Source organism: Epinephelus lanceolatus, chromosome 1 (assembly GCF_041903045.1).
Source record: "Epinephelus lanceolatus isolate andai-2023 chromosome 1, ASM4190304v1, whole genome shotgun sequence".
Taxonomy (NCBI): Eukaryota; Metazoa; Chordata; class Actinopteri; order Perciformes; family Serranidae; genus Epinephelus; species Epinephelus lanceolatus.
Window position 1 is genome coordinate 32,669,238 of NC_135734.1, and position 26,612 is coordinate 32,695,849.

Genomic DNA, 26,612 nt, shown 5'->3' on the forward strand with positions numbered 1-26,612 from the left:
GTACAGCAGGGTAAGTCAATTGTTGGTTTATTTTAAGCTAACGTTTAGTTGTGACTCCCGTTAGCTTGCGTTAGCTAGTAGTTTTTAGCCTATTGCAAGTGAAACTAAACTATACCACTTTTCCATTTGTTTAATTGCAAATAGCCTCAATTTATATACAACTATCTTACCTAAAATTAAAACATAAGTAACTTAAAAAAAAATTCTAACCATCTTTGTTTGCTAGCTTAACTGGCTAACGTTACTTAGCGTCTTACCTTGGATGAAACAGGAGTTTTTGTTGATCTTTCATGGATTTAGGTGTGAGTGGGGTCTTGCACATTATTTAGTCCATATCTGACATCTCTCCTCTTCCATGTTTGGCTTTGAAAAAGTGAAACAGACGACTTCCTCCCTCTAAACTTTGAGGATATCTGCTGTCTGACTTAAAGGTTCCATATCCTGACAGGCCTCCTGCACCTAGTTACGGTTGCTAATGTGGCATTTAACAGTGCCTGTTCTATGGAGGGGCTCAGAGAAGGGTCAATTCAAGACAGTATACATCTTAAAGAGTACAGCTACAAAGGCAATGGTGCATTCAGAAATATTCACTGCGAGTGCCAGGGGGCACTCTAGCACAAACTGGACCGTTAGTAAATTTGGAGCACTGGTTGAATGTACTGTTCTGTTATCCAGAGCACCGCGCTCTCGGAACGTACTGTCTTCGGCTGGGGAGACGGAACAGCAGAGCGCCAAGCAGTGTGAATGTGTGATGAACTTAACAGTTTGTTAATTCATGTGTAACTTGAATGTTTCTTTTCTTTGAGAAACAGCGCTCTCAGTTTAGTATAGAGAGACATATTGAATAATAAACGCACCATAGAAATATCAATAATGCATCAAAAAATAATAACGTAGACTCACTGTATTCCGGACATCACAGTATTCTGGACACTTGACCTTTACCCGCAAATAAATGAATAAATACTTCCAGGTCATGAGTAATATATATATGTCTGTGTCATCTTTGGTTCCGCCTCTTTCGATTCTGACCAATCTCCACTTTCAGGGGGCTGTCGTTTGGGAGAAATCAACGCGAGTTTCCAACGTGCACGTATGACGCTCAGAAATGGCCGGAGGGGAGAGTCTTCGGACAGGACGCTACGGGGGGGAGAGGCTTATGTCCACAAAGTACCCATTTTAAAACATGATAACCCATCAGCAAAAACATCTTTAAGGTGTCATAGAATATTTAGGACTTAGTTTTACCAATATTTTGACCTTTTGAAGGGATACACACATTTACAGAGGCCCTTTGTCTGACATGAATATGAGCGCCAACGGCGCATCACTGCAGCAAGACCGAGCAAGACACAAACATCATGTCACTCTTAAAATGGCTGTTTTAAAGTTATTTACACATATTTGTAACTTAACGTTATTAACTTTTCAAGCCATAACATTAAATTTAACTTATATTAACATTACTGTGTTATTAACACCACTTTCCGGACCCGTCCGGAATACCGTGAGTGGAAATTGCCAGCTGTCCGGATTACTGTGAGCAGTCACCGTCATCCAGACAGCGTGACTACTGACTGTTTTTTCAACATTTCTCCCAAATGATTGGCCCAAAATGTGTCAATCAAACTTTGGTATGTGTGTAAGACCTGCCCCCAGAGAAAGACACACCAATCAAGCGTATCTATCTGCGCATTGATATCTTATGGGACTTTTACTGTGCCAAGTGTCCGGAACACCGTGAGTCTACATTAGTTATCTAAAATGCATGTATGACCCAAGAGAGTCACATCAGAAAATCTCCACACGTGTGTCTTTTACTGTTAACTTACACAAACGTGTGTCATGATCGAGACTGCGTAGAGATAACAATGGATACATTCACTGTCTAGTCAGCCTGGTGATGGTGGAGTAACCTGGCATTTCCTGAAGCGTGTAAATGCTGGTTGAATATGCTTTTTAAAATCACGAGACACTATCACATTTACTATAGCTCTGACTATTAAACTTACCATAATATCAGTACCCTAAAGGCATTGACACTGTGATATAATAGACCAGCATGTTTAATGAATTCCTTGCACATTATCAACACAGTATAGCGGTGCTAATGTTAATGCCAAATCTCTGTTTTGAGGATGTGGTATAGCGTTGTTACACAGGGATGTGCAGCCTAAAGAACTTCAGGACCTTGGAGACTTACAACCTTTTAACCAGTTACTAAAAAAATCTGGGAGGAAAAAATGAACCTCAGGCACTCGTGCATGGAGCAAGCACAAATGCATTTGAATTAAGTTAAAAAGCCTTTATTCCAAAGCATGGCTGCTTACATTAAAACACCAACTGGTTACGACCCTAAGGTCTTCATCAGGGTGCAAAAGGGTGGACAGGAGTCAAGCAAAACATTGTTACTGGCTTGATATGGGGTGTCACCCAATTTTTATTAATAAGTGAGCACAGGTGTGTGGACAACAGTGGATTACAATGGGTGGCCATTTTTAAAGTGACACACCACAAGTGTTAAGAGCCAAAAAAAAAATACTAAAATGAAAAATTACTAAACAAACATGAAAAAAAAATATATAGATCTTTTTTTTTTTTTTTTTTTTTTTTTTAAATTACTAAAAATCTGTTTGGATAAGCCTCAAAATCGCCATTGCCAAACCCACCAGACTCCATTCAAATAAACAGTAATTTTAGTGTGTATTGTGCCAGCATATTTTCACACTTAACTGGGCAAGTTAAGGGTTGACTTCAAGCAAACCAGAGCTGATGATTGTTAAAACAGTGGAAAGATGACCCAAGATGATTTTTGTGAGTTTCATTTTGTTGCTGTTGACTTTAAATGAAGTTTATTCAATGATGATAAAATTAATCTTTATTGAAATGGAGTCTGGTACGTGTGGTGATAGTGCATTCAGGGTTGTTTCAGGTTAAGCAAAAGAGATCTTACTCTTTAACAAAAAGGCCTGTCTCTATATGGTTCCTTTAATAATCCTGCCAAACACTTACAATAACAATCTGAGTGTGTCACTGGAAAAGCAACAACTTTAGCTGATGTAAATTGATGATCCAAACATGTGTTTACATTAGAGCCTGGCCGCTGCTCTCATTCAATACTGGATTAATGTCAAAAAATGCTGTTCTCATTAGTCACTTAGAAAACATCTCAAAAAATACACTTTAGTTTTGGATTTTAAGTCTGTGTGATGTGCAGAAAGCCACACAGCAACTCTTCAGCATAGTGAGTGCTTTCTTTTCCCCCTTGGTGTAAAATGTGACATATGTGGGTGTTCCCATAAATACAGACTGTATCTAATGTACGTGATTGTAATCATCAAATAATGCCACAGATAACAGCAGGAGTTACTGAATAATTTTGAGCACACAACTGATGAGAAACACATTTAACCTTATGGGAATGAATAAATACACAGCGGCATCTAAGGTAATGTCACGGGGGGGGGCAAAGAGATAAGAACGCACTGCATATGTTTGCTCACAGAGAACAGGGTCAAAGTCAAACATTCACATAGGCACATGTGGCTACTCATGCGCATATATACAAGCCTCAGATGCACGCGCACTCACATACACACACAAATATAGTGTCTGAGATCATAGTCTATAACAATCTTTTGCTGTGGCCCGCAGCAAGTGTTTAACCATATTTGGCCTCAATAAATCTGCTCCACATGACTCAGGCAAGGATTTATTTCCACACTGCCACGTCTCCATTCACTTTGTTGGGTGGTGGGTTAAAGATTTGTGAGCAAAACTCTTTCACTATCTATTTAAAACGAATTCACTGTGAGTTTCTCTTTTATGGCAGCACTCACTGTGTTCGAGGTGATGTCAGTGACTTGATGAGCTCAAAGTTCGTTCAGGTGTGTATGTGTTTAATGAGCTGGCAGGAAGTCCACCAGCTAACACAGGTGGGCTGATGAGGTGTGTATTACCCAGCTGCTCTTGTCAAACAAGTGTATCCTAGTCCTACTTTCCCCCTTTATGGTCAGTGAGGTGCAGATGACTGTCATGTGTGGCTGTAATGTTTAATTAGAGTGAAAATGTACAGACTATACTCCTTTTGTCTTGTACTTAAGTCTAAACTGAATTTGAAGAGAGGTCGTTTGCTTTCATGAAGAAAATGTGATCTAATGCTCCTGTTGCTTCCTCACTGTGGGGTTTACTGTCTCAGGTTCCTCTAAAATACTAATGTAGATCTCATATTTCAATATTGTAAATACATTTGGAATAACATGCAAGCCCTTCTTTGAATTGAACCAGCTGATACAAACTCAACTCTGACTCTGAGTGTATGTGATATTTTCAGTACGTTGTCACGCCATTAAACCACAAACTGGGGTGTTGCTCTCATACACTGTTCACAGTTTGTGATCTGATCAATATTTATGTTTTCCACACGTCATAGCCTTTTTCTCGCAGGAGGGTAGTTTCATTCAGAAACATTAACATAATAACAACTTAAATTAAAAAAACAAGTAGATAATAACAGACACACAGCAACATTCAGAAGGCAAACTAGCGATGAAGATGTGATGACAATGGCGATCACAGTATGCCGGATGGATTTAAAGGGGGCCTGTTATGCTCATTTTCAGGTCACACTGGTGTTTTGTGTTTCCACCATACATGTTTACTTCAGGGTTGAGCCAAACACTCGGATGAAAAAAGTATCTGGTACAGAGCAAGTATCGTCTGAGTAATATATGTCAATGTCCATACTTGTGATGAGGGAAAATCTTCTGGGAAACGTCAATCACTTACACTCTTGATCAAAACTGATCTGAAGCTCAACTCTGAGGTTGTTCTGTTAATAGTTTTCTAATGAATAATAAATGTAGCATCTTCTGTTCAATCAATTTTATTTTAAGGTTTAAAAATAACATTTCCTGGTGAGACCCACCCATTTCTGCTTTACGCCTCTTTCACTTCTACTTTGATATCCACTCATTCCAAGTACAGATATGGCAGCCTGTTCTCATTCCCAAGTCATTGAATACCGCTGCTTTATTGGTGATTTCAGCACCAGACACCTGACGCCAAAAGCCATGTTTCGCAAAAGCATGATACGTGGCTGGACAGCTATATGCTGCTGGAGAGCGACAGGTTAAAATGCTGCTGGTAACAACGTAATATAAGGAGCTGGAATGTCACTATAGGGTGTGTGGGTCAAACAAACCCTGGACTTTGACCTGGGAGCCTGGTGTTGACTTCCCTAATGCCAAACAAAAAGTTTTTATCAAAACCTAACCACATGCTTTTCTTGCATAAACCTTACCATGTACTTTAGTTGATGTCTCAGTGTTGGTAGCCGCATCCTTGAACATCAACAGCAGACGCAGAGGGATACCTAGAGAGTAATATGTAGAGGTGAAAGAGAAAGCGGCAATATGTACATGTTATATATGGATACAGTTGGTTAAACAGACACAGACACAGATAATGGTATACTCGCTGATCCCTACTTTAAATGCTTTAATTTTCAAAAAACATTATTTTAATCATCATGGAACACCTGTTTTCTGTCTCTGTTTGTGACACTCTGATTTAGTGCCTGTTTCATCAAGCTCTTGTTTTGAACAAGCTCAGTCTGCTCTGATTGGCTAGCTTTTCTGGATCTTCCTATCTGTGCTCTCTGCATCACTGCACCAGCACTGCAGCCTGGGAATGAATATAACGAAGTATGACAGCGCTTTATACCATGAGAAATCATCAATAAAAACCTCCAAACCAAAATCTTCGCTATGATCCGAAATCGGGGAGACATTAACAACATCGACAATTAAATAGCATGTTTCCCTGATGTTAGCAGGTAGCTTCATTTAGCTGTTGTAAGCACTTTACGGTAACATACCTGGAGCAGATGACCCTGTAAAGAAATCCATCACGAGCTGACATCAGCTTGTCTTCAAAGTATAAAAGAAATGTTGAAAACAGAGTATTCAGAGTGGTCTGAAGCCTGAGGTTTATGCTCACAGGGATTACTTTTACATATGTTTACCTCATCTTTTTAAACTTTGGTCTCATTTAATGTGAACATCTGACCTTTTTACATTATATACAGTACAGGCCAAAAGTTTGGACACACCTTCTCATTCAATGCATTTTCTTTATTTTCATGACTATTTACATTGTAGATTCTCACTGAAGGCATCAAAACTATGAATGAACACATGTGGAGTTATGTACTTAACAAAAAAAGGTGAAATAACTGAAAACATGTTTTATATTCTAGTTTCTTCAAAATAGCCACCGAGAGAATGCCAAGAGTGTGCAAAGCAGTAATCAGAGTGTGCAAAGCAGTAATCAGAGCAAAGGGTGGCTATTTTGAAGAAACTAGAATATAAAACATGTTTTCAGTTATTTCACCTTTTTTTTGTTAAGTACATAACTCCACATGTGTTCATTCATAGTTTTGATGCCTTCAGTGAGAATCTACAATGTAAATAGTCATGAAAATAAAGAAAACGCATTGAATGAGAAGGTGTGTCCAAACTTTTGGCCTGTACTGTATGAGTTAAAGATAAGGAACACCATAATAAGTCCCCTTCAAGGAGTGAGTAATACGTATTTTAGGTGAAACACTCACCCAGCCTTCTCTGCTTTTCCTTTCCTTTTAGTTTCCACCATACAGGTATGCAAGCCTCAACATGATGAAACATCTCTCCCTCGCTCCTCTCATCCTCCCTCCCTCCACTTCCGCTCCCTCCCAGCTCCCCTCTCATTATGCTCTTGAAGTGGTGCGTTGCTGGAGAGAGTGCTGCACTGGTTCTTTATATAACTGTGAAGGAGAGCTGAAAGTACAGTACATGAGAGTACAGTACCACTCACAGTGGGAGGACAGTGCTTGCCTAAGTACTGCAGCAGCAGCAACAGCAGCAGCTATAGCAGTTATTTACTGTAATTATTTGAGCCCATTAGAGGAGCCAGCAACAGTGGAGCTTTTGTGAAAGTAGCCAGACCCGAGCTCCTCTGTTTGTCAGTGTCAGGACTGTGGCAGATGTAATTTACGAGTTTCAGTTCTGTCAATCAGACGGAGAGCACGAAGAGAATCTCATTTAAAGAAGATGGAGGCAGGATCATTACTGAAATAAGTCCGTGCTGGGTTCAGAAATGACGGCACTAACATACAGCTATTTAATGTAGTCCAGACTGCGAAAATGGTAGCTAACACCCACACATATGTAGACACACAGTTTCTTCTCCAACAAAACATTATGTCCAGAGCTGCAGCTGGCACCTGCCTTTCTATATAAGAGGAAGTGTTGAGATCAGATATGTTTCTGCTGTGACCCTTCGTTCACCCTTGGATCGTTTCAACACTCAAACAGTTTGGTTGATGCAATGTTAGTTGTATAACAGTGTTTTACAGCTCTGGTTGTACTGTGTGGAAACAGCTTTTCAGAATTGGTGTCACCATTGACTGATACATAGAGGGTTGCTTTTTTTTTGCTGCCAACACATTTTATTTGTTTATTAATATTTACAAACACTTTGGCCCAACTTCCTTCTCTGAGGTAACTTCATCTCAGTTGTGCATGCATTATCATCATCAGCAGCAGCAGGGTTAATCATTTCTTTAAAATGTTTGTGTACTTATTAAACATAGGGCTACTAAGTGAACAAATGTTCTTACTAACAGGATGTGGAACAATTTGTTCATAGGGAGAAAAGTGTTGGTTCTGCAGGGGCAAATTTGAGACCTGAACCTGACCTGGGATCTGAGGCCATATTTTTCCTTAAAGATTCAGTGTGTAGGTTTTAGGAGACATACTGGTAGAAATAAAGTATAACGTTAGAAGTGTATGATCTTTAGTGTATAATCACCTGAAAATAAGAATTGCTGTGTTTTTGTTACCTTAGAATGGGCCATTTATATCTACAGAGGGAACGGGTCCTCGTCCACGGAGTCCGGCATGTTGCACCACCATGTTTCTACAGTAGCCCAGAATGGACAATCCAAAACACTGGATCCGGATAGGGCCATTTGCATTGTTGCATGGGAGAGACCTCTGAGGATAATTCAGCTCCTGGTTAAAATCTCCTGAAAGTCTGGTCTTAAGTTATCAGACAGAAAAGGTGAGCACACATAGCAGGTGCGAGGTTAGTGGCCCATCTACGGCATGTCGGCACAGGTCCCTTGATCTCTCACCTCAAGATATCTGAATGAAAACGGGTTCTGTGGGTACCCACGAATCTCCCCTAAACTGCAGTAATTGATAATGAGGAATCAAATTATATCAGTTTGCGATTCTTTACTCTCATATTGATATAGTTTTCAACTTGCCTATATATATTTCAATAGCATAATTGAATTCACTAAATTCAGTTATGGCTTTTGGCTTAAATGTGCCACCCCAAAATTTTCAGAAGTCCGATCTGGCCACCCCTATGAGGGCACCAAAACAATGAAATTAATCAAGCAGGTGCTGTGACTTTACAGAACATGGAGCAAAAATTTTCTATCAACATGCACCTTTCATGATACCAGGGTGAAGCATCCTTATTATAGCGAGCAGTGTGAAACATGTTTTCAGTTCTTGAAGTCCACTGAAGTGCTTCACTCGAAAAGACAACAGCAGAAATGTCACAGGGCTGGTGATTAATTCCTTTAACTATCTCCATTCATGTTAAACCCTCAGGTCTAATTATTCTAAATTAGAGCAGGAAACATTTCCTGTTACATGTACTCTCATGATGATGATGGGCATGTGGGAGACCCTGTCATCACGTTGCCAGGAGACCAAAAAGTAATCAGTCGGTGGTGTCGATCATCCTGTCCCCTATTTCTTCAAACAGGGTGGGGCCTTCATTTCCGTTATTTCACCTCCCTTGTCACTGTAATATCCTGTCTGAATTACCATGAGGTGAATGGCTCACTCAGCGCAGGAAGTCACAGTAAAAATGAAAGAAGAGCCGTTGTAGAAGGAGGGAAGAGAAGCGAGGGCAACACTGGAGGAGATATTTATAGCCGGCTCAGCTCAGCTCACAGCGCTGTCTTTAAGATGCTCTTTTTTATTCCCACCAACCCTCCTTCTCGATTCCTCACTTTGCTGTTTCTCTCTCCCTCACTGTCAGCTTTCATGTGCACATGTGCCACTGTTACCCCCTAATTGAGGAGAAAGGAAGGAGGAAAGGCAGTTTGGGTTATGTGGGAGCACAGTTAATGGACACACAGGATGAAGCTCAGAGAAAACAGAATTGTTATCCCTTGTTTCTCTGCAACACAGCTGGATCTCAACCGCCAGTATATAGACTTAAAAACTGTGCTGGTATATACCACCACAAAAACAATTATGTACTTGAAATAATATTCAAAAAGTTTGGGAAATATGCTTATTTAGAATCTGGTTTATTGCTTAATAGGTTTTCACATAAAAGGAATTTGCTATGGTGCATTGGTGCATAACATGAAAATTGTGAGAAGAAATAAAAATTGAAAATGAAAGCAGGTATTGTGATCAGAGTTGTTGAGATGGGTTTTGTTTTTCTGGTTTAGTTGTTTTTAGTGGTAAACACAAACAACATGCTCCTTCTTAACTGCGTACAAAACACACACAGTACAGTACGAAAAGGGAAGTCGCAGAGTTTCAGTTTAAGCAATTGGATGCGTAGCTGCCAGTTTCTTTAGAAAGACAAGACAAACCTTATGTGTGAGTGTGTGTGTTTGTGGAAAAAGATGAGGGGAAGTCAGCAAAAAATAAAGTCTTGTTGCTAGAACAGACACTTAAAGTCCCTCTATTTAGCATTTATACATTAATAACACACTATAATGTAGTTGTATGCAGTCATGTTTTTTACTGCTTTGGTCAACAACTTTAACTCCTTTTGTAGATTTGTAGATGGAAGCTGTTCCACAAACAGATAATGACAATGACGTAAAACTAATAATAAAAATAACTAGAAAAGTGCACTCAGTAGAGCGCAGATCTCCGCCAGGCAGATGCATTCTGGCTGCAATGTGGCCGCCAGAGCGAAATAAAACACACAGGTGGAAAGACGAGCACAGCTGCGCTTGGTGGAATTTTTCCTCCTGGCTCTTTGCATACACGATGGCAGTGAAGATAAAAAACAAACATGTTTTGTTCTGTCTGGTATTGTGCCTAACTTTAGTTGACTATAACATATCAGGTATGAAACTAATGTGCAGATGCTGCGGTTAAAAACTGCTTTTCTATGGATGCTTTTGAACCAAGATGAAAGCCAGAATGTTGTCTGCAATATACAGTAGGGCATCTTGTTTTCAGCTGAACCGATTGCCAGAAACGCGTATTGCTGTGTGCTATGTGAATTTGTTAAGGACTTGTGGCCCTGTCGGTCGGGGAAGAGGAGTGAAAAACAGGTGTTTCATCAATTGTAAATCAGCGCAACCACACAAGAGTAGCAGTTTTAAATCTGAACACAAAAAGGCTGATTGGTCCAGTAGTTTGGGACGTAAGTAGTTTGATACACACACAACCAAATGCTGGTGCCTGGTGGAGATAGTAATACTGAAAATGTCTTCATAGGAGAAGTTAGTATGTTTATAATACTGAAAACAAACATTTAAAACGACCTTATATTAAAGAGTACACATAATTTTGTGTAGTAGACACGTTTTCTGCTTTTCCTGACCTCTGGGCCGGAAACCATTGTCTTATGATACAACCTGTTCAATCAGTCAATCAATCCAAAGAAAAATCCAACAAATACTGTACCATGTAAGCGGTCAGTGTGTGGATCAGTATGACAAATTCCTCTGCATTCATTGTAATTACTACTTAAAGAGATATTTTTTTGTAATGTTGTGGTAAGAAATATAACTGAAACACGTTAAAGAAAAAAATATTTCAATATTTATTTGCGGTATAAACATGTCTTGTGATGTTTCCATATACTGTACAATACATAGGGTCAATCGTATTTCCTTCAGTAGACAGAAAGGTGAAACTGCCCCGGTTAACATGCCCCCTTGTTTTTATACACAGACAGATTGCATCTTTTTTTAAAAACTGTTTACAGCACAATACAAAACAGCTATTCAACGTGTGTTTGAAGCTGTAACACGATGCAAGATGCATTGTCAAAAAAATCCCTGAAAAATTCCTCACTGAGGTAACATTTTTAAAATCATTCACTTTTTCTTTCACTTTGTATTTTAGCGCCGCCACCTCTCTGCCCTCATTCACTCGTGACTTTCCCTCCCGAGCACATTCTTACCGAGATGTAGCTACAAGTTTAAGGACACAGAAACAGCCGTTCCCGTGATCTGGCAAATTTACAAACAGAGAAAAAGACTTGATTTCTCTTTCATTGTTACAAAGACACAAAAAAACACAAGAAAGCAGCTTGAAATCAACCATATTCTTTTTAAATAGAAAAGCTCCGTACTGAAATATATTTCAATCCTAGGGTGCAAGTGATCAAGTCGTTTTTCTTATTGTAAGTGGGATATGACTACAGACGAGGGAAGGCCATTCAAGCATGGTAGTATTATTTTCATCTCTGATGCTATAATAGGAGAGGAACTTTTGCATATAAATTCATAACATATATATACTTAGATATATATTCATATTGAAAGGCCACAGGAATAGCATAGAGCACATTATATCAAAACAAGACGGAAAAAGACCTTGTAATTATCTAAGCCGGGTGGTGTAATCCTCTATTGTGAAACATAACTGGCATGCTGAACCACAGCAGCTCTGGCTGTGTGAAGGTGTGTGTGTGTGTGTGTGTGTGTGTGTGTGTGTGTGTTTTTGTGTTTGTGAGGGCCTCTTTCAGCTTGGTAATGGGCATTTCGGCCCAACATTTTGGACACCCCAGGTGAAATGTTACTTCAGTCCACAAGCCATATTGAGCTGAATCTTGTATAATTATAATAGAATAGATAGAGTACAAAAGAAGATAGATTTTAAAAATTTTTGAGGTCTTGGATCTACAAAATACTGCAAAAAAGGTGTTTTGATATATTGCAGAGTAACAAAGAGGACCTTGTGTGACCCGTTAACGGTAAAAAGACAGCTCGCTGTCTATTATTACCATGTTCTGATTCAAATAACAGATAAACAAAAGGTTCATTTTTTTTTTCCTTTTTACACAATGTTTTTCTAAAGTGAGATACAAAGTATTGAACAGTCAGCATTAGAAACAAGTTAGAAAGATTATATAAGGCCAGCTAAAACCAACCCTGTTCAGATTCAACTGCTGTCCCCTCTGAAACCCAGTCCTGTGTTTCTGTTTGAACCCCATCCACATCACCGCTCTGCAATTAAACCTCTGTAGTTTGCTATGAACAATGGGCCTCATGCAAGAAACACTCATAGGAACAAAATCGTTCCCGTGCGAGTGATTTAAGAGAACTTGTCACGTTCTCTTTTTAGTTTTAATCGCAACATTTTAACCACGTACAGGTCTTCCTCAGACTAACAGGCCAAAGGATATGTAGTTGGTCAAAACATTACTATCAAAACTAAAGGTAGGTGTGAGTCTGTTTTTAAGATGTTTTTAAGCATCTGATTTTATATCAAACCATTCCCGCTATATTTCTGTCATGGTACAGCTCTGTGTTGACATCGCACACTGCTGTAGTAATAGCCTATTTTCCTTTTCTTTTTTCTTATTCTGCCACTGTAAAATGGTATGTCTGCTGATTCCTTCAGCTTTTTTACATTTTTAGGAATGAAACCTGCCCACAAATAGACCAGAACAGAAAGCCTTATATAGCAATGGTTATGCTACCAATCACAACTCATCAGTGTGCACGTGTGTGCCCCCAAATGCAGAATCTGTTAGCAACGGGACAAGATTTTGATATTGGAAGCATTCTGGTTTCCATTCATAGACTAAGTTGTATTGAAAAGTCATGTTTGAGAGGGCTTTGGTTGCATGCTGGTAAGCGGTCCATGTGTAGAGCAAAAGAGGTGGAACGCACTGGCTGAAGTGCAATCTTGAAATCCATCGGCTATCATCTGATGACAATTTAGCTTTTTATTCGCTTTTTTAGACCCAACAGTTATCGGTCTGATAATGATTGTTTATAAATCATCATCAGACCAATAGCTGTTGGGTTTTGAGAATGCTAATTGGACTGTAAACAAGAAGAGGGAGTCTTGGCCCAGATACCTGCTGGCTACACTGGAACACCCAGAATATTCACCCAAGAAGACTGATAGCTGATGGGTTCCAAGATCGAGGGGGCAGTAATCTGGTTAAAGAGTTATTTACAACATGTTTGTGCAGTTACAAACACTCAGTAAAAGAGATCTAGAGTAAGGGTATAGAAATGTTCTTGCATGACGCCCAGTGTACCTACAGACATGGCTATAATTCTAAGTGCTGCAGCTTTGCTCCACTCATACCAGGAGACCCACATTAAATGGACAACTCCTGCAGCAGCAGAAAATCTGCACACATTTTTGGATTCTCTCTTGTTAAGGTGCTTCTGATGTGGACAGGATCTCAGAAATCTCTTTAACCACACGCTGTGTACCGCTGTGTCCAGCAGCAACAGCAGTTAAAAAAACGGTCCTCATCGTTCGTCATCCCACCTTGTAAAGCAACATCCAACCCGTGGTTACGTCTACTGTTAGAGAGCATACAGTACCACAGCATGCTCAGGTATACAAAATAATATAGATTTGTTTACTATTAGCTCTATAATATATATATTTATATCAATTTGTGTTTAATATATCTTTCATAGACCCAAGGCTTAAGGGTGAATCAACTCAAACTTTTCTTTGACGAAATGGGTGATCCCTCTGCAGAAAGACCTTCCTCCTGTTTTCTCCAATGCAGTGAAGGGACGTGAAGCTATTGAAGTAGCTAAGTGCAGTCTGTAGCTGAGGCCAGTCCCAAGTCCACCACTTCATAACTCCAACACCAAGACCGGGATATAATCACAGTCCCTTGACTAAGAGTCCATTTTTTGGCAAATTTGTACCTGGATCCTAAAAGGGACCTAAGATAGGACAACGAATTGAACAACTTCCTCTTAGACAAAAAGAAGTAAGGTAATACAAGAGTGTTGAGGCACCTCCTTGCCCAAGGTTGCAAAGATAAGCTGCCCAAAAAAGTTGCTCAGAAATGTTGCCTTAGCATCCTCAAACAATCTCTCATTCAAGCCTCAAAGTACAAAAGTCAGAGCTGTGAGGAACCAGTTTGGCACAACATACTGGTCAGACAATATGCTGTGATGAAATAATGGAGGAAGTTCAGTAGTTTAGTTTCTAACTGAAATGAAACAACTAATCAAAACAGCTGGTGGAAACAATTGGTACTTCTTGTAAGGCAACTGGATGAACAGTCATACGGGGAAGGAAGTAGGAACTGGGAACTTGAAAACAGTTGGCCAAATGTCAGCTCCACTGTAGTGGTTTCACCCGTACCCAACCCCCATGCCCACGTCCTACCACGCTGCTCGTCTTAACCCCTAACCCAACCCTCTAACCCCTGAACCTCGTCCTCTGATCGGGGGGCCGTTCCTGCTCCCTCCCCACTCCACTGTGCAGCTGTCGGGACTCGTCGCAGCCTGGGACTGGCCTCTCCTCTCTGCTCCTCTTCTCTGAATGTCTCTTTATCTGCCTGCTTCCAGCACCAGCTCCAAGTGCCAACAAGTCAATGGCTACACCACTGTGCAAACTGCATTAGGTCATTACAAACCTAAAAGGAAAACGAAACTTAAAAAAAAAGACAACTATCACAACAACGTTCCTCTTTGTTGGCGTCGCCACACCCATTCCCCTTCTTTAGTTTTACAATCTCTTAAGCCATTGTTGGATTGGATAGATAAGATTTCTATGCGTATATATTTATATAAGGTATAGATTTGTGCGTAAATGTACACAAAAATATACAAAAATGCATATAGACATACTGAATTTGTTAAGGACTGCCCATACATTTTCTGCTATGTACGTTAACATACATACAGTACATACAGTACAAACATACATACTTTGTTTTCATGTGTGTGCGCATGTGTGTGTTAATTCCTTGGTTTGTAAAACTCTACATTCAGTAGAGCGAGATTTCCTACAAGTAAATCCCAGATTCTCCACTTGGCACCAGTCAGCTCGGCTCGAGGGCCGAGACAGAAAGACAGAGAGGATGTTGTTGTCTCATAAGTCGAGCACTGTAGATTTTTCCTATCTTTGTATGAAGCTGTCTGTCCTGCTGCGTCCTTCGCTCAGTTTCTCAGTCAGTTAAGTCCCCTCGGTTCTTCGTTGCACAAGACAAGTTGATCGGGGCTCTTCCGCCCTCCATTTCAATCAACTCCCGAGGAGGACGCGGTCGTAAACATTATATGTCAGTTCCCCCTCTGGGTTAAAAAAACACCCCGTCCCCTTTTTAACGTGGCATCTGTGACCTCCCCTGCCCCTCAGACGCTGCTCCGTGGCCAGGCTCTCAGACAACGAGCCTCAGGAGGCTAAAACATTCATTAAAACTGGCTGCTTCCCTCCACTGCAGCCGTTTGTTACCATGGTAACAACACCACCTTTAACCTCCCAAAAAAGGGACAGTCCCCTGTCTGACTTTCATGTGGACTCCAGTGTGTCCAGTTGAAACACATTGTGATTGGTCGGGGTGGTGAAGAAGAGCTGGTCGTGCGTCGGGGAGGTCGAGTGGTTGTCGCAGGGGCTGTTGAGGCCCAGCGTCCGCTCAAAGTCCAGGAGCTGGCCCATGAAGTTGAAGTTTGGAGAAATGTTTGACTTTTTCCGCTTGACAAAGTCGTAGGCGTCGTTCAGCGACAGGTTGAGCTTCTGCATTAGGTAGGCCACCGTGACGGTCACAGAGCGGCTGATCCCGGCCAGACAGTGCACAAGGATGCCGCACTTTTTTGAGCGTGCCTCGTCTGCGGAGGAGAGGGAGGGACAGAGGAGGAAAAAAGATGAGTGAAGTGAAGAAGAGAGGAGGGGGAAAGATGAGAAGAGGAAAGCATGAGAGGATTAGATCACTGATAAAATGTGTTTCAGTCATACACATTGGCCTTCAAATTATCGAAGACTACATTTACATGCACATTAGTATTACACTGTTATATATTCTGTTCAGATATTCTGAATTAGGCCTTTTTTCGAATTTAGCATTTTTTAAATCTCAATTGGAGTTTTAAACACAGTTTGTGACATATGGCCTCTTGCCTGTTTACATGCGTTGTCATGGATACGTTGTACACAAACCAATTAGCCAACAGTGTGCAAGGCTGTGGGGTAGACAGGCATGCCCAAAAGAAAAGCCCACATTTCTGATTAGAAGGAGAAACATGCCTACTTTTAAACATTATGAAAGACTTGGATATCAACAGATTTTTGGACATGCCCAAATTTCGCAACAACGACCTTTTCAAGAAGGTGCGGGTGAAGGAATGAATGACTGAGGCTGCGTTTTCACGGTCGAAAAAAAATTCTATGTTGATGCAAAGAAGCAAAACGGCACAAGCAGCTCCAGCCGTTCCACTTTTCCATATTTTGATCATGCGATAAACGACATGTTAGGACACGATAATGACAGTAGGCAGGACTGCAGGTAAACAAGAATATCAGTGGAATATTCATTTTCATTTGCCATGTAAATAGCTTAGTAGAAATATTGGGGGTTTTTTTTGGAACAAGGGCAAAAGCTAGACAATTTTGTGAATGTAAACATCGTCGATAAGGCAGAAGGACAAGTCTTTAACTTTAACCAATCGTTTCGAGTTAATTTGCACAATATGTTGAAACCAACATCATAATACAATAGTTATATACAGGACCATCTCCCAAACTTAAAATTTCAAGAACCTGCACAAAAAGGTTCAATGAAACAATTTAGGAGTAGAACTGACCCAAATGCTTTGAGTTTTGCTTGTTGCCATGGTAATCTATGTCCAAATCAGTATTTGATGCTCTGTTTTCCTCTACCATTTCCCCAAAAATCCCAAACAGAAATGGTAATCCAACGAAATTCACATGCTGCAACTATAATTATTAGGTATTCTCAGACAAGACCATTTTTACTCAGTGACAGGCCTAGCGCTGAGACTATGACAATTTGACCGCCCATGACAGGCTCACAGTTACGCTAGCAAGATGCTGAAAAAGTCAAGTGTATGGAAAAGTTTCTGAATTTAAATATGACCCCCAAAAAGTAGAGTGTCAGATACGCCAAAGGAAACAGTCATATCCCAAAACTACAACTAGCTTGGTAAAAGCAGCTCAGCTGTCTCGCAAAGTATTTGTTTTTTCTAGCTAGTTTTGCTAACGTAACTGTGAAGTGTCCCCCAGAGCTTCAATTAATCACAAATATTTCTAAATAAAGTTTCCAAACCCAAAACCTGGTATTCAGAACAGCCCAACTAAAGAGGTTATGTTTTTTAAGAAGCTCACAATATAAACAAGCAGAATAAGTATTACTTTCTATTTTGTTTATCTGCTGTGTGGACATGCTTATGAATTGAACTGATTGAAATTAATTGAGATGTATTCATACTAATGGTAATACTGCAGCTGATTTATTTACACTAAACAGTGTAAGCATTAATCCAGGAAGAGCAGTTGTTGCTAAGGTAACAACGAAAATAGATCGTAATAAAGAATGAACAATATTTCCAGATTATCAATGTGAGTCACTTAAAAAACAGTCGAAATTCTGTTTAAAGGCTCTGAAAACTTTTCCCTTTTCTAAATAAGCTTGTTACTACGAGCAACTCCTACATGAACTCGCAATTTTCTGCCAACGTTGGGACAGTTTTGGTTTCACAACATATTAATGCATTTTTTTTCTCTGTGCTCTTCTTCCTGGTTTGAAGTTGGAAGTGCTAAGTTGGAAAAAACACACGATGCCAGAACACTCTTTGATCAGATTTGAGGGTATTTGAGTGTGAAAGCTAACAAATAATCCCAAAATGTTCTTTAATTTCTAACTTTAAAACTGGTTTGTTGCTTATTTAGGCATGAAAAAAAAAGACATCTTAAAAACAAGCTCTTAGGTGCTTTAAAACGAGAACTGACAATTAGATTTTTCTTGTTAAACATGTCGTAATATTATAGTTTTCAATCCAGAATGACCTTTCTCAATGACAGCGAGAAAGCCACATTTCATTCTGCTTTCTAGCTCTCGGTCTGCAGAAAAACCTGAATTAAGAACGAAACATCTTGCATTATTAACAGGCTACATCCATCTACCTTCTATCAGTTTCGAGCCCTTGCACTTGCATCACTACAGGCCATTAGAGCGAGAGAGTTAAGTGCTTCTTTCCTTTCTTCCTCCTCGCTCTCTCTTTCATCCTCTCCTTTATCTCTCTCTCTGCCTCTCCTCACTCTCTCCGCCTGCATCTCTTGTTGTAGGATTGGGGTCAGTTGGCTCACGAGCTCAGGCTGCCAAGCGGATGCCAAATTAAATTTATATGTGACGTGTGCTCACTTTCCACGACTATACGAGGCTCAGAAGTCAAATACGTAACTGGCGGTTAATCTGCTCCGAACTGATCCTCAGATTGTGCAGCATTGTTCGAGAACTGTCCGTTTATCAGCCTGTTAAAATGCATAAGAACATCAAATTCCTCCGTCTTCACACGTTCACACACAATGATTCCAGATATTTCAGGAATCCGCAGTTTACAACAGAACATTGTAAGGTCACATCTGGGTCTCCTTTACAGCCCAAGCTTCTCTCTCCTTCACCCATAATTACCCTGCTGTTACTAAAAAGGACTGATGTAATCCCTGCACGTTACAGCCAGCCAGACAGCAACATTTAACATCAGCATGACCCAAATCTGCCACGACCTCTGGCTCTGGCATATGTCACACTTCCTCCCACCTAAGCGGAGACATTAGTCTTAAAAAAGAAAGAAAAATGTCAGGGGGCTTCTGGACAGTCTGGGATGAACACAAAGACTCTCGGTCTTGTTGACTCATCAGAGGGAATTTACGCATTCTCTGGGAATTAAGTCACAGGGAATGATGGGAATGACGGGAAATACTGAAAATGGGGGCTTAGAATTCTTGTGGCTTCAGTATGACCCCATTCTCAAAGAATCTATTTTCATGTTTTATTAAAAACTTTGCCTTATAGTCTGTGATACTGAATTCATATTTAATCAGGAATAGTAAAACACAGGCAGCTGATGGTCGAAATGCAGCTCCAAAAAACCTATTATATGGCAGAAAAAGACTTTTAAATCATAATATATGGTTATAATCTAGGAAAAAAGTAGGCAGAGATAATAATGTAGGATATGCTTCACATAACAAAACTGAAGCGATGTGAATAGGGTGAGAGAAAAAATCAATACAGCATCGTATCGCGATATTTTGTGAGGCAATATTTTATCGTTATGCTAAGTATCAGTTTCTACTGTATAAATTATTAGTGTTGCTAATTCAAATTAACCTTTTGCTAGCCTACTAGAATATTAAAATTGATTGCTTTTTCAGTCCACTTGGTACACTTTGCTGCAATAAAGATGACTGATGTGAGCTGAACAGATGGAAATCTTTTTCAGCGATAATTTCACTAATTTCAATTTCTCAAATGTGAATATTTGCTGCGTTGCTTGGTGATGTGATGGTAAATTGAATATTTTTGGATTTTGGACTTTTGATTGAACAAAACAAGCAATTTGAAGAAGTCAGCTTGGCTTTTGGAAGATAGTAAAGAGCATTTCTCACCATTTTTGGCTTTAATTATTTAATTAATCAATTAGTTGTTGAACCAGAAAAGTAATCCCCAATTCTTTTGATGATCATTTGATAATTTGTCAAGCAAAAACACCAGATAATTGATGGCTCTAGCTTTTCTCGTGTGGTAGCTTGGGTGTTGGACTGTTGGTCGGACAAATCAAGCAATTTGAAGATGTAACCCTGGATCTGAGGTGTAATTTCCACTGGGGATGGCGGGTATGGGGACCTGACCCCCTCTTTTTAAAATCCTGTTTGTGCCACCCACATTTTAAGCCATATAAATCATGCTTACTGCGCTGCAGTTTGGCCTGCTGTCAGACTCTGGCTGAGAACATGAACTGAGCTCCATAAAGTGCCACAGAAGAGCAGAATATTCGGCATATTTAGCACTGTTCTGCCAGAATTTAGCATGATGACCAACTTGTAATATAACACACACAGAGACATGAGCTGAGCTCTCTCCACCTTTACTCACCAATGAATGAAATGGCCTCGGGGAAAAACTGAGAGAGGTTCTGGCTCCAGTGATCAGAGATGGGGATCTGTTTGTACTTGAAGTCGCCTTCGTGTTCGAACATGTTGGGCAGGTTGGGCGTCACGTTGAGGATGTACTTGATGTTGTACTTGCTGAGCACATCCAGGTTGGTGGAGTCTTTGGCACAGCCCAGGTAAAGGTACGGCAAGATCTGGACGGGAAACGCTGGCTGGTTGTTGGGGAGCGGGCTGCCCTCCGACTCTGTGGCGCTGCCCGGCTCGCGGTCAGATTCCCCGTCCGAGCAGTCGGAGCTGATGCGGAGTCCTCCAAGGCCGAGGACGGAGGCTGGTGGGGAGCTGCTGGGACAGGAGCAGTCCAGATTGGTCTCGCAGTGCTCGGGGTACTCCGACTGGAACTTGTTGAAGCCCCCTGGAGGACGAGGAAAAGACCAGAAAAAGTCAATGTCAGGAAAAGGCCAGAAAATCATTTTACTAGGTGGTATATGTGAGCACTTTTTGTGCACAGATATTCTAAATAAATTGACATTGTTTTGCATTGATCTCAGCCTGTGATTCTTTTTTGTGGCTGTCCAGCCCAGTTGTATTGGTGTGCGGGTATCTCTTCTGCCAGTCTTTCTTGGTTGTCCATTGTACCGATGTACCCAAAATTTTTGTCACCCTAAGTAGGCGCAGTTTCACAGCAACTCTACGACTTTACTGGGTAGTATAAAAAAAATGTGTGTGTACCCATAGGCATAGATTTCATGGGGAACACAGTGGACACGTCCTCCTCAATATTTAGATGTGCATGCAGAAAATTTACTGGAACTGGAAATTAAGTGTTTGACCCTCAAATGTTTCTGGCAGAGGACCCCAAACCCCCTGTTTCATACAGTATGAGTCCCCCCCAGTGTCAAAGTGAAACCTACGCCCTCGCCTGTGCATGACCACAAGATTGTGTAATACAGTATCTACAAAATGGCAGCTGTATATCAAGTCTGTATGAAACAGGAGGTGGATCATGAAACTAAAGGACAAGAAATTAACATTTAATTAGAAAGAAACAATGAAAAAAATAACTAAATAACAAATTGACTGTTGTGATATGTGATAAATAATAAGCATTTTTATCAATAGATAAATCAATTAAAACATATTTTACCACTATAATCAATATTAATTGCAAGCCATACAGTAGCCAGGTAGGAGTGTAGTGTAGTTTAGTCTAAAATACTTTACATAACTTCATAATTAACTCACATAAACATTAATACATTGTAAATAATGTACAATTTCTATCGTGATTTGGGTTTATAGGTGAATAAAAAAACAACAAAAATGATTTTGTATTAAAATGCAGCTCATGCAGTCATGCTATTTTTTAATGCTCCACTGCTTCACATGTTAATATGACAGAAAACATGATATGTACGTCATTGTGACTAAGCAAACAGGCCGGACAGATGTGCTCCATTGAGAAAAGCTGAGCCCTGGGGAGAATGAGCAGCAGAGCAGGACTGTCAGCTCTGCTGCTGCTGCTGCTGCTGTTACACTCACTACTCAGCTCAGTGGACTTTTTGTGAATGGCAGCTCGAGCCTGTGACTCCAGCGAAACATTTCTTTCATGATCAAGAAATCTAAAATACATGCACATCTTCTAACGCGACCACATTTTGCACCCGTCACTGACCATCCTGTGCTTTTATTTTAAAGCAGGAGGATTAATCACAGTGCGTCGTCGTCTCCTGGTTTCCCTGTTCATTCATGAAAAAAAGAGCCAGTCTTTTCCTGAAGGAACACAACATGGCGGGGCCATTTTTGCAGCATTTAATTGAAAACATATTTGACCCAGCTCTTCATATCAAGACACCATTAAACTCCTCTTTTGTTTAGACTAGAATTTAAAAGCTTCTGTCCTGATGAGAATTAAAATTAATATTGTTTATGTGTTTCTCTCGGGAATAAGTGCTCAACCTAAGTTCATTATGACTTCACAGTGAGTGCAGCTTGTGTGTTTATAAATTAAAGCCTATCTATTATAGTTACTGTGATGTGAATAAACAAAGCAGTCGCTGCCTTGTTATAATTCATAAATAATAAGCAAGAGACAAAGTTTATATGGATGATAAACAGCTGAATTTACTTGAAGCATCGCCACAATGCGACACTTAAACACCCCTTTATTAATATTTATAGATTTCATAATAATAAGAGTGGCTTGTCAACCATGAAAGGTGTTTTCCCCAAATAATATGTTGTAAAAGCGCAGAAATCGCAAGTGTTTTTTGTTTCAGATGTGCCACAGAGCCAAAAAAGCACAAAACATGGACACAAGTAGGCCTATATGTTAATTAAATTACCCCAGGACATATAGATCATACGATTTATTTTGTTTTAGAGTTAATAGTTTAATGTTTGGTGCTTCAGAGCAGCCCTGCTGTAATTGGGGCAATCTGAGTTAATTACATCAGAGAGAAATTAAACCGTTTATTTCCGTCAGTGTGATTTCTTTTTTTTTATGAATTACAACACAGCTGATCTTACCCTCCAGGTAGAAAGCTTTGCACCCGTCGTCCCGCAGTTTCTGCAGGAGCAGCCCCAGCACGGAGCTCCCCAGCCCGGACTCCTGCCGCTCCGAGGTCGCCTCGTCGTACAGCACCACCACGTCCGTCTTGCAGCGCTTGACAAATTTCTCCTTATCCTCGTTGTTGGGGATGATGGAGCGGATGGGGAGGTTGCCCTTCTTCAGCCTCCGGAGCATGAGGCCCGGGATGGCAAGGTTGATGGCCGACTCGATGTGCGAGGACTCGTACAGCTCATGGGGTCTGCAGTCCAGCAGCAGCAGAGAGCTGGCCCCGGACTCCAGCTCCTCCTGCAGCCACTCCACGCTCTTACTCGACATCATCATCATAGTCACGATCACAGAGCCTCTCCACAGATGATTAATTTTCATCAGGGAAACGTTAATAATCCGCCTGTCCCCTGCTGTGACATTAAAAGCAACACGACAGAATAGAGGCAAAGAAGAAGACAAATCACGGCGCTAAACTTCCCTTCCCCGCGGCCGCCGCCACCACCGCCGCCGCCGCCGCCGCTGCTCCTGCTGCTGCTGGTCCTGCAGGCGCGCACACACACACACACGCACCCAACACACACTTCCACACACACATCCAACACGCACGCACCGATGCCCCTCTGGTTGGAGCAGGAAACTTGAACATGCAGAGGTTTCTTTCCCTCCTTCCTTCAGTCCGACAGAAGTGGAGCTTTCATTCCAGTCCATCGACGTCCATTTGGCCGAGCGCGCTCCAACTTTGAGGCGTCCGCAGACCCGCGAAACGGCCCCGAGGTGCCTCGTTAGTGTGTGAGGGTGTGAGGTTGGGACGAGCTGCTGTCGCTAAAGCCCATGATTGTTGTTATTATTTGACATGCTGGCCCGTGGAGCGCCTCTGGTTTGTCATATCCACTGGATGCGTTAAAGAGGCTCTGCGGGCTTGTCATTGAGAGGAGGGAGGAGCGGAGAGATTTAAAGGTGCAGAGCTGCTACAGATTCACACCAGCTCACACTGTTTTCACCACATTCATATCCATTCATTGATAGTCTATAGGCTACAACGTGCTCTAACTTTGAATGACACACGGCACATCTGCAAATGACAGTAAAATTCAATTAATAAATGTTGTTTTCTTTTCTTTCTTTATCCCCTTTCACTTTCCTTTACATTAATAAAAGTTGCAATACTTTTACTATTAATGAAGTGACCTTGTGGTGAGATTGTTTCCGATCAGTAATTCAATAATTACCTAATATCATGTTTAAAAGGACAGCTCACCCTAAAATCCATAATACATATTTCCCTCTTACCTGTAGTGCTATTTATCAGTCTAGATTGTTTTGGTGTGAGTTGCAGAGTGTTGGAGATATTGGCTGTAGAGATTTGCCGCATTTAACTCACCTATATACATTTTTTTTCAGGCTTTGAGTTACTCATAATTAAGGGTAGGCCACTTTGAGTGACAGGGTGTCTGCGCTGTCTCTCTCGCTCAACTATAGTGACTTCTGGCTCCAAAAAAAGCAAAACAAGATGGCGACTGCCAAAATGCCGAACTTGAGGCTTCAAAACGAGAGTCCAAAGACTAATGGGTGATGTCACAGTAGCTATGTCAATTATTTTTACAGTCTATTATCAGTTTAGATTGTTTTGGTGTGAGGTGGCAAGTGTTGGCGATATTGGCCGTAGAGATGTCTGCCTTCTCTGGAATAGAATGGAACTAGATGGCACTCAGCTTGCGGTGCTTAAAGCGCCAAAAAATTACATTTGAAAAACTCAGCAGCAATGTCTCTTTCCAGAAATCATGACCTGGTTACTCAAGATAATCCACAGACCTTGTTGTGAGCAGTTTCATGTAGGAACTATTTTCTTTCCACAGAACTACACCCACCAACCATATCAATGCACAGAAGGAAGAGTGCATCTACTCTATTTCTTTCTTTCTTTCTTTGTCGCTTGTCGTCTCTCCCATTTGTCCTCCTACCCTCCTAACTCTGAACACTTATCTGTTTAATTTGTTTACTTTCCATTTATACTAGGTATTAATTTTGTTATGCCAGTGTTTTGTGTTGGATTGTTAACTTTTATCTGTTATTTATTGTTTTGTGTCAGCATGATGGCACTAGAATAATGTTTTTCTTTAAATGTGTCTAAATAATCCCATAAGGGGTGGGTCATGTTGAAACGGCAAGTCAAGAAAATAAACAATTAATTCATTCAGGTTTAGGTTTAAAATGATCATATTTTGAGGATAATTATCATCTGTGAGTCATAACCATGAGAACAAATAGGCATAAATGTCTAATTTTACAATACATTTTATGTATTAACAACTTTTTGACACAATTTACTCACATATTTTTTTCATGAGTCCATAAGTCCATCAGTTTTGGTAATACCCTCTCCTACAAAATTAAATTACAAGACAGCACGACTGTAGACCTGTTCATATTCTGCATGAAAACAGTTAAGGCCATGAGCTAAGCTAATTGGTGCATTCATAACAACTCTACTTGAACACAACATCTCTAAGTGAAAAAGTTCAAGTTACGGAAGGACAGCTGTGCTCAAAAGTCATGTTCATCATAGCCTACACCAAGTGTGATTGGCTGGAAAGAGGTCACGTGAGAACAGATGTGTAAACACAGAGGTAGGACCAATATTTTACTGTTCTTACTGATCATGTAGGAAAATGAATTAAAATGAAACAGTGCAGACTGAAACAAATTAGTAATTGTAAGTGCTACAAAATCATCAGATTATTGTTCATTACAGCGCTATTTGGCTTTACTAACCATAGGTGGTAAAGAGGGTAACATTATTGTCCAAATATGTTGTGAATCTTACATCTGGCAACACTGTGTCACAAGCATGAGCCTCTCGTCCATGAGTAGATGCACTCTTCCCTCTGCACTGAGATACAGTCAGTGGATGTAGTTCTGTAGAAAGAAAATAGTTCTCACAGTGCTCACAACAAAGTCTGTGGATTATCTTGAGCAACTGGGTCATGATCTCTGGAAAGAGACATTGCTGATGAGTTTTTTAAAATGTGTTTTTGGTGCTTTGAGCAACCTAAGCTGAGTGTCATCTAGTTCTGTAATATTGGAGAGAAGGCAGACATCTCTACGGTCGATATCTCCAACACTCTGCAACTCACACCAAAACAGTCTAGAGTGATAAATAGCACTACAGGTAAGAGGAAAAATACCTCGAACCCAAAGTTTTTAAGTATTAAGACTTGTACCTTCGACTTTTTATTAAAGAACCAGATATTTTCTGATTTGCTATCTTTTGTACTGATGATTTAACAGGGACAGCACTCCAACATTTTCTATAAAAAAAACCTCACTAAAATAATTTCTCTTTAATGCTCTTGAGCTGTTTGAAAGCATTGGTTCAATGAAATTATTAGCGAAGCCTTTGCAACATGCACTTATTTTATTTATTTATTACTTTTCACTGCAGGTATAAAGCCTAAATCACAAGATCAGGCTGCTATATGGATTCATTGAAGTGAATCATGTTTGTACTTGTATGAGGGTGATAATTTATGTTTCATAAAGCTACAAGAAAATGTGTTTCTTCATAATTCACACCATGATAACACTACAATCTATACGGCTCACAAATGTATCCTCACAGACTTATTTTTGCTCCTCACAAGATGAGATCACAGGCCGAAAAACATTGTTCCTTCTTTCCTGTGTTGGCAGACAATTCATATATTAATAACTTGTTCACGAGAAGTCATCTACACTTTCTCTACAAGTAGGTTCACACCATCCTGTTAATTTATTATTATCAATGCGCTCAGTGTTTTAATGAATTACCCGAGGACAGAGGTGTACTTCAGAATTATGAGCCCTCTGCACAAGGAGTGACTCTGGTTCATTTTCCAATGAACTCCGCACCA

General features: G+C 40.4%; 1 protein-coding gene across 1 annotated transcript; it reads right to left on the reverse strand.

The window, feature by feature from the left end:
• Positions 1–10,836: 10,836 nt before the first annotated feature.
• Positions 10,837–24,572, reverse strand: dusp7 (dual specificity phosphatase 7). The gene is made up of 3 exons (XM_033626905.2): positions 22,692–24,572; positions 20,149–20,577; positions 10,837–15,862 (listed from the first exon to the last, which is right to left on the reverse strand). The coding sequence occupies exons 1-3, from the start codon at positions 23,098–23,100 to the stop codon at positions 15,546–15,548; spliced, it is 1,155 nt and encodes a 384-aa protein (XP_033482796.1). The 5' UTR covers positions 23,101–24,572; the 3' UTR covers positions 10,837–15,545.
• Between the last annotated feature and the right edge of the window lie 2,040 nt (positions 24,573–26,612).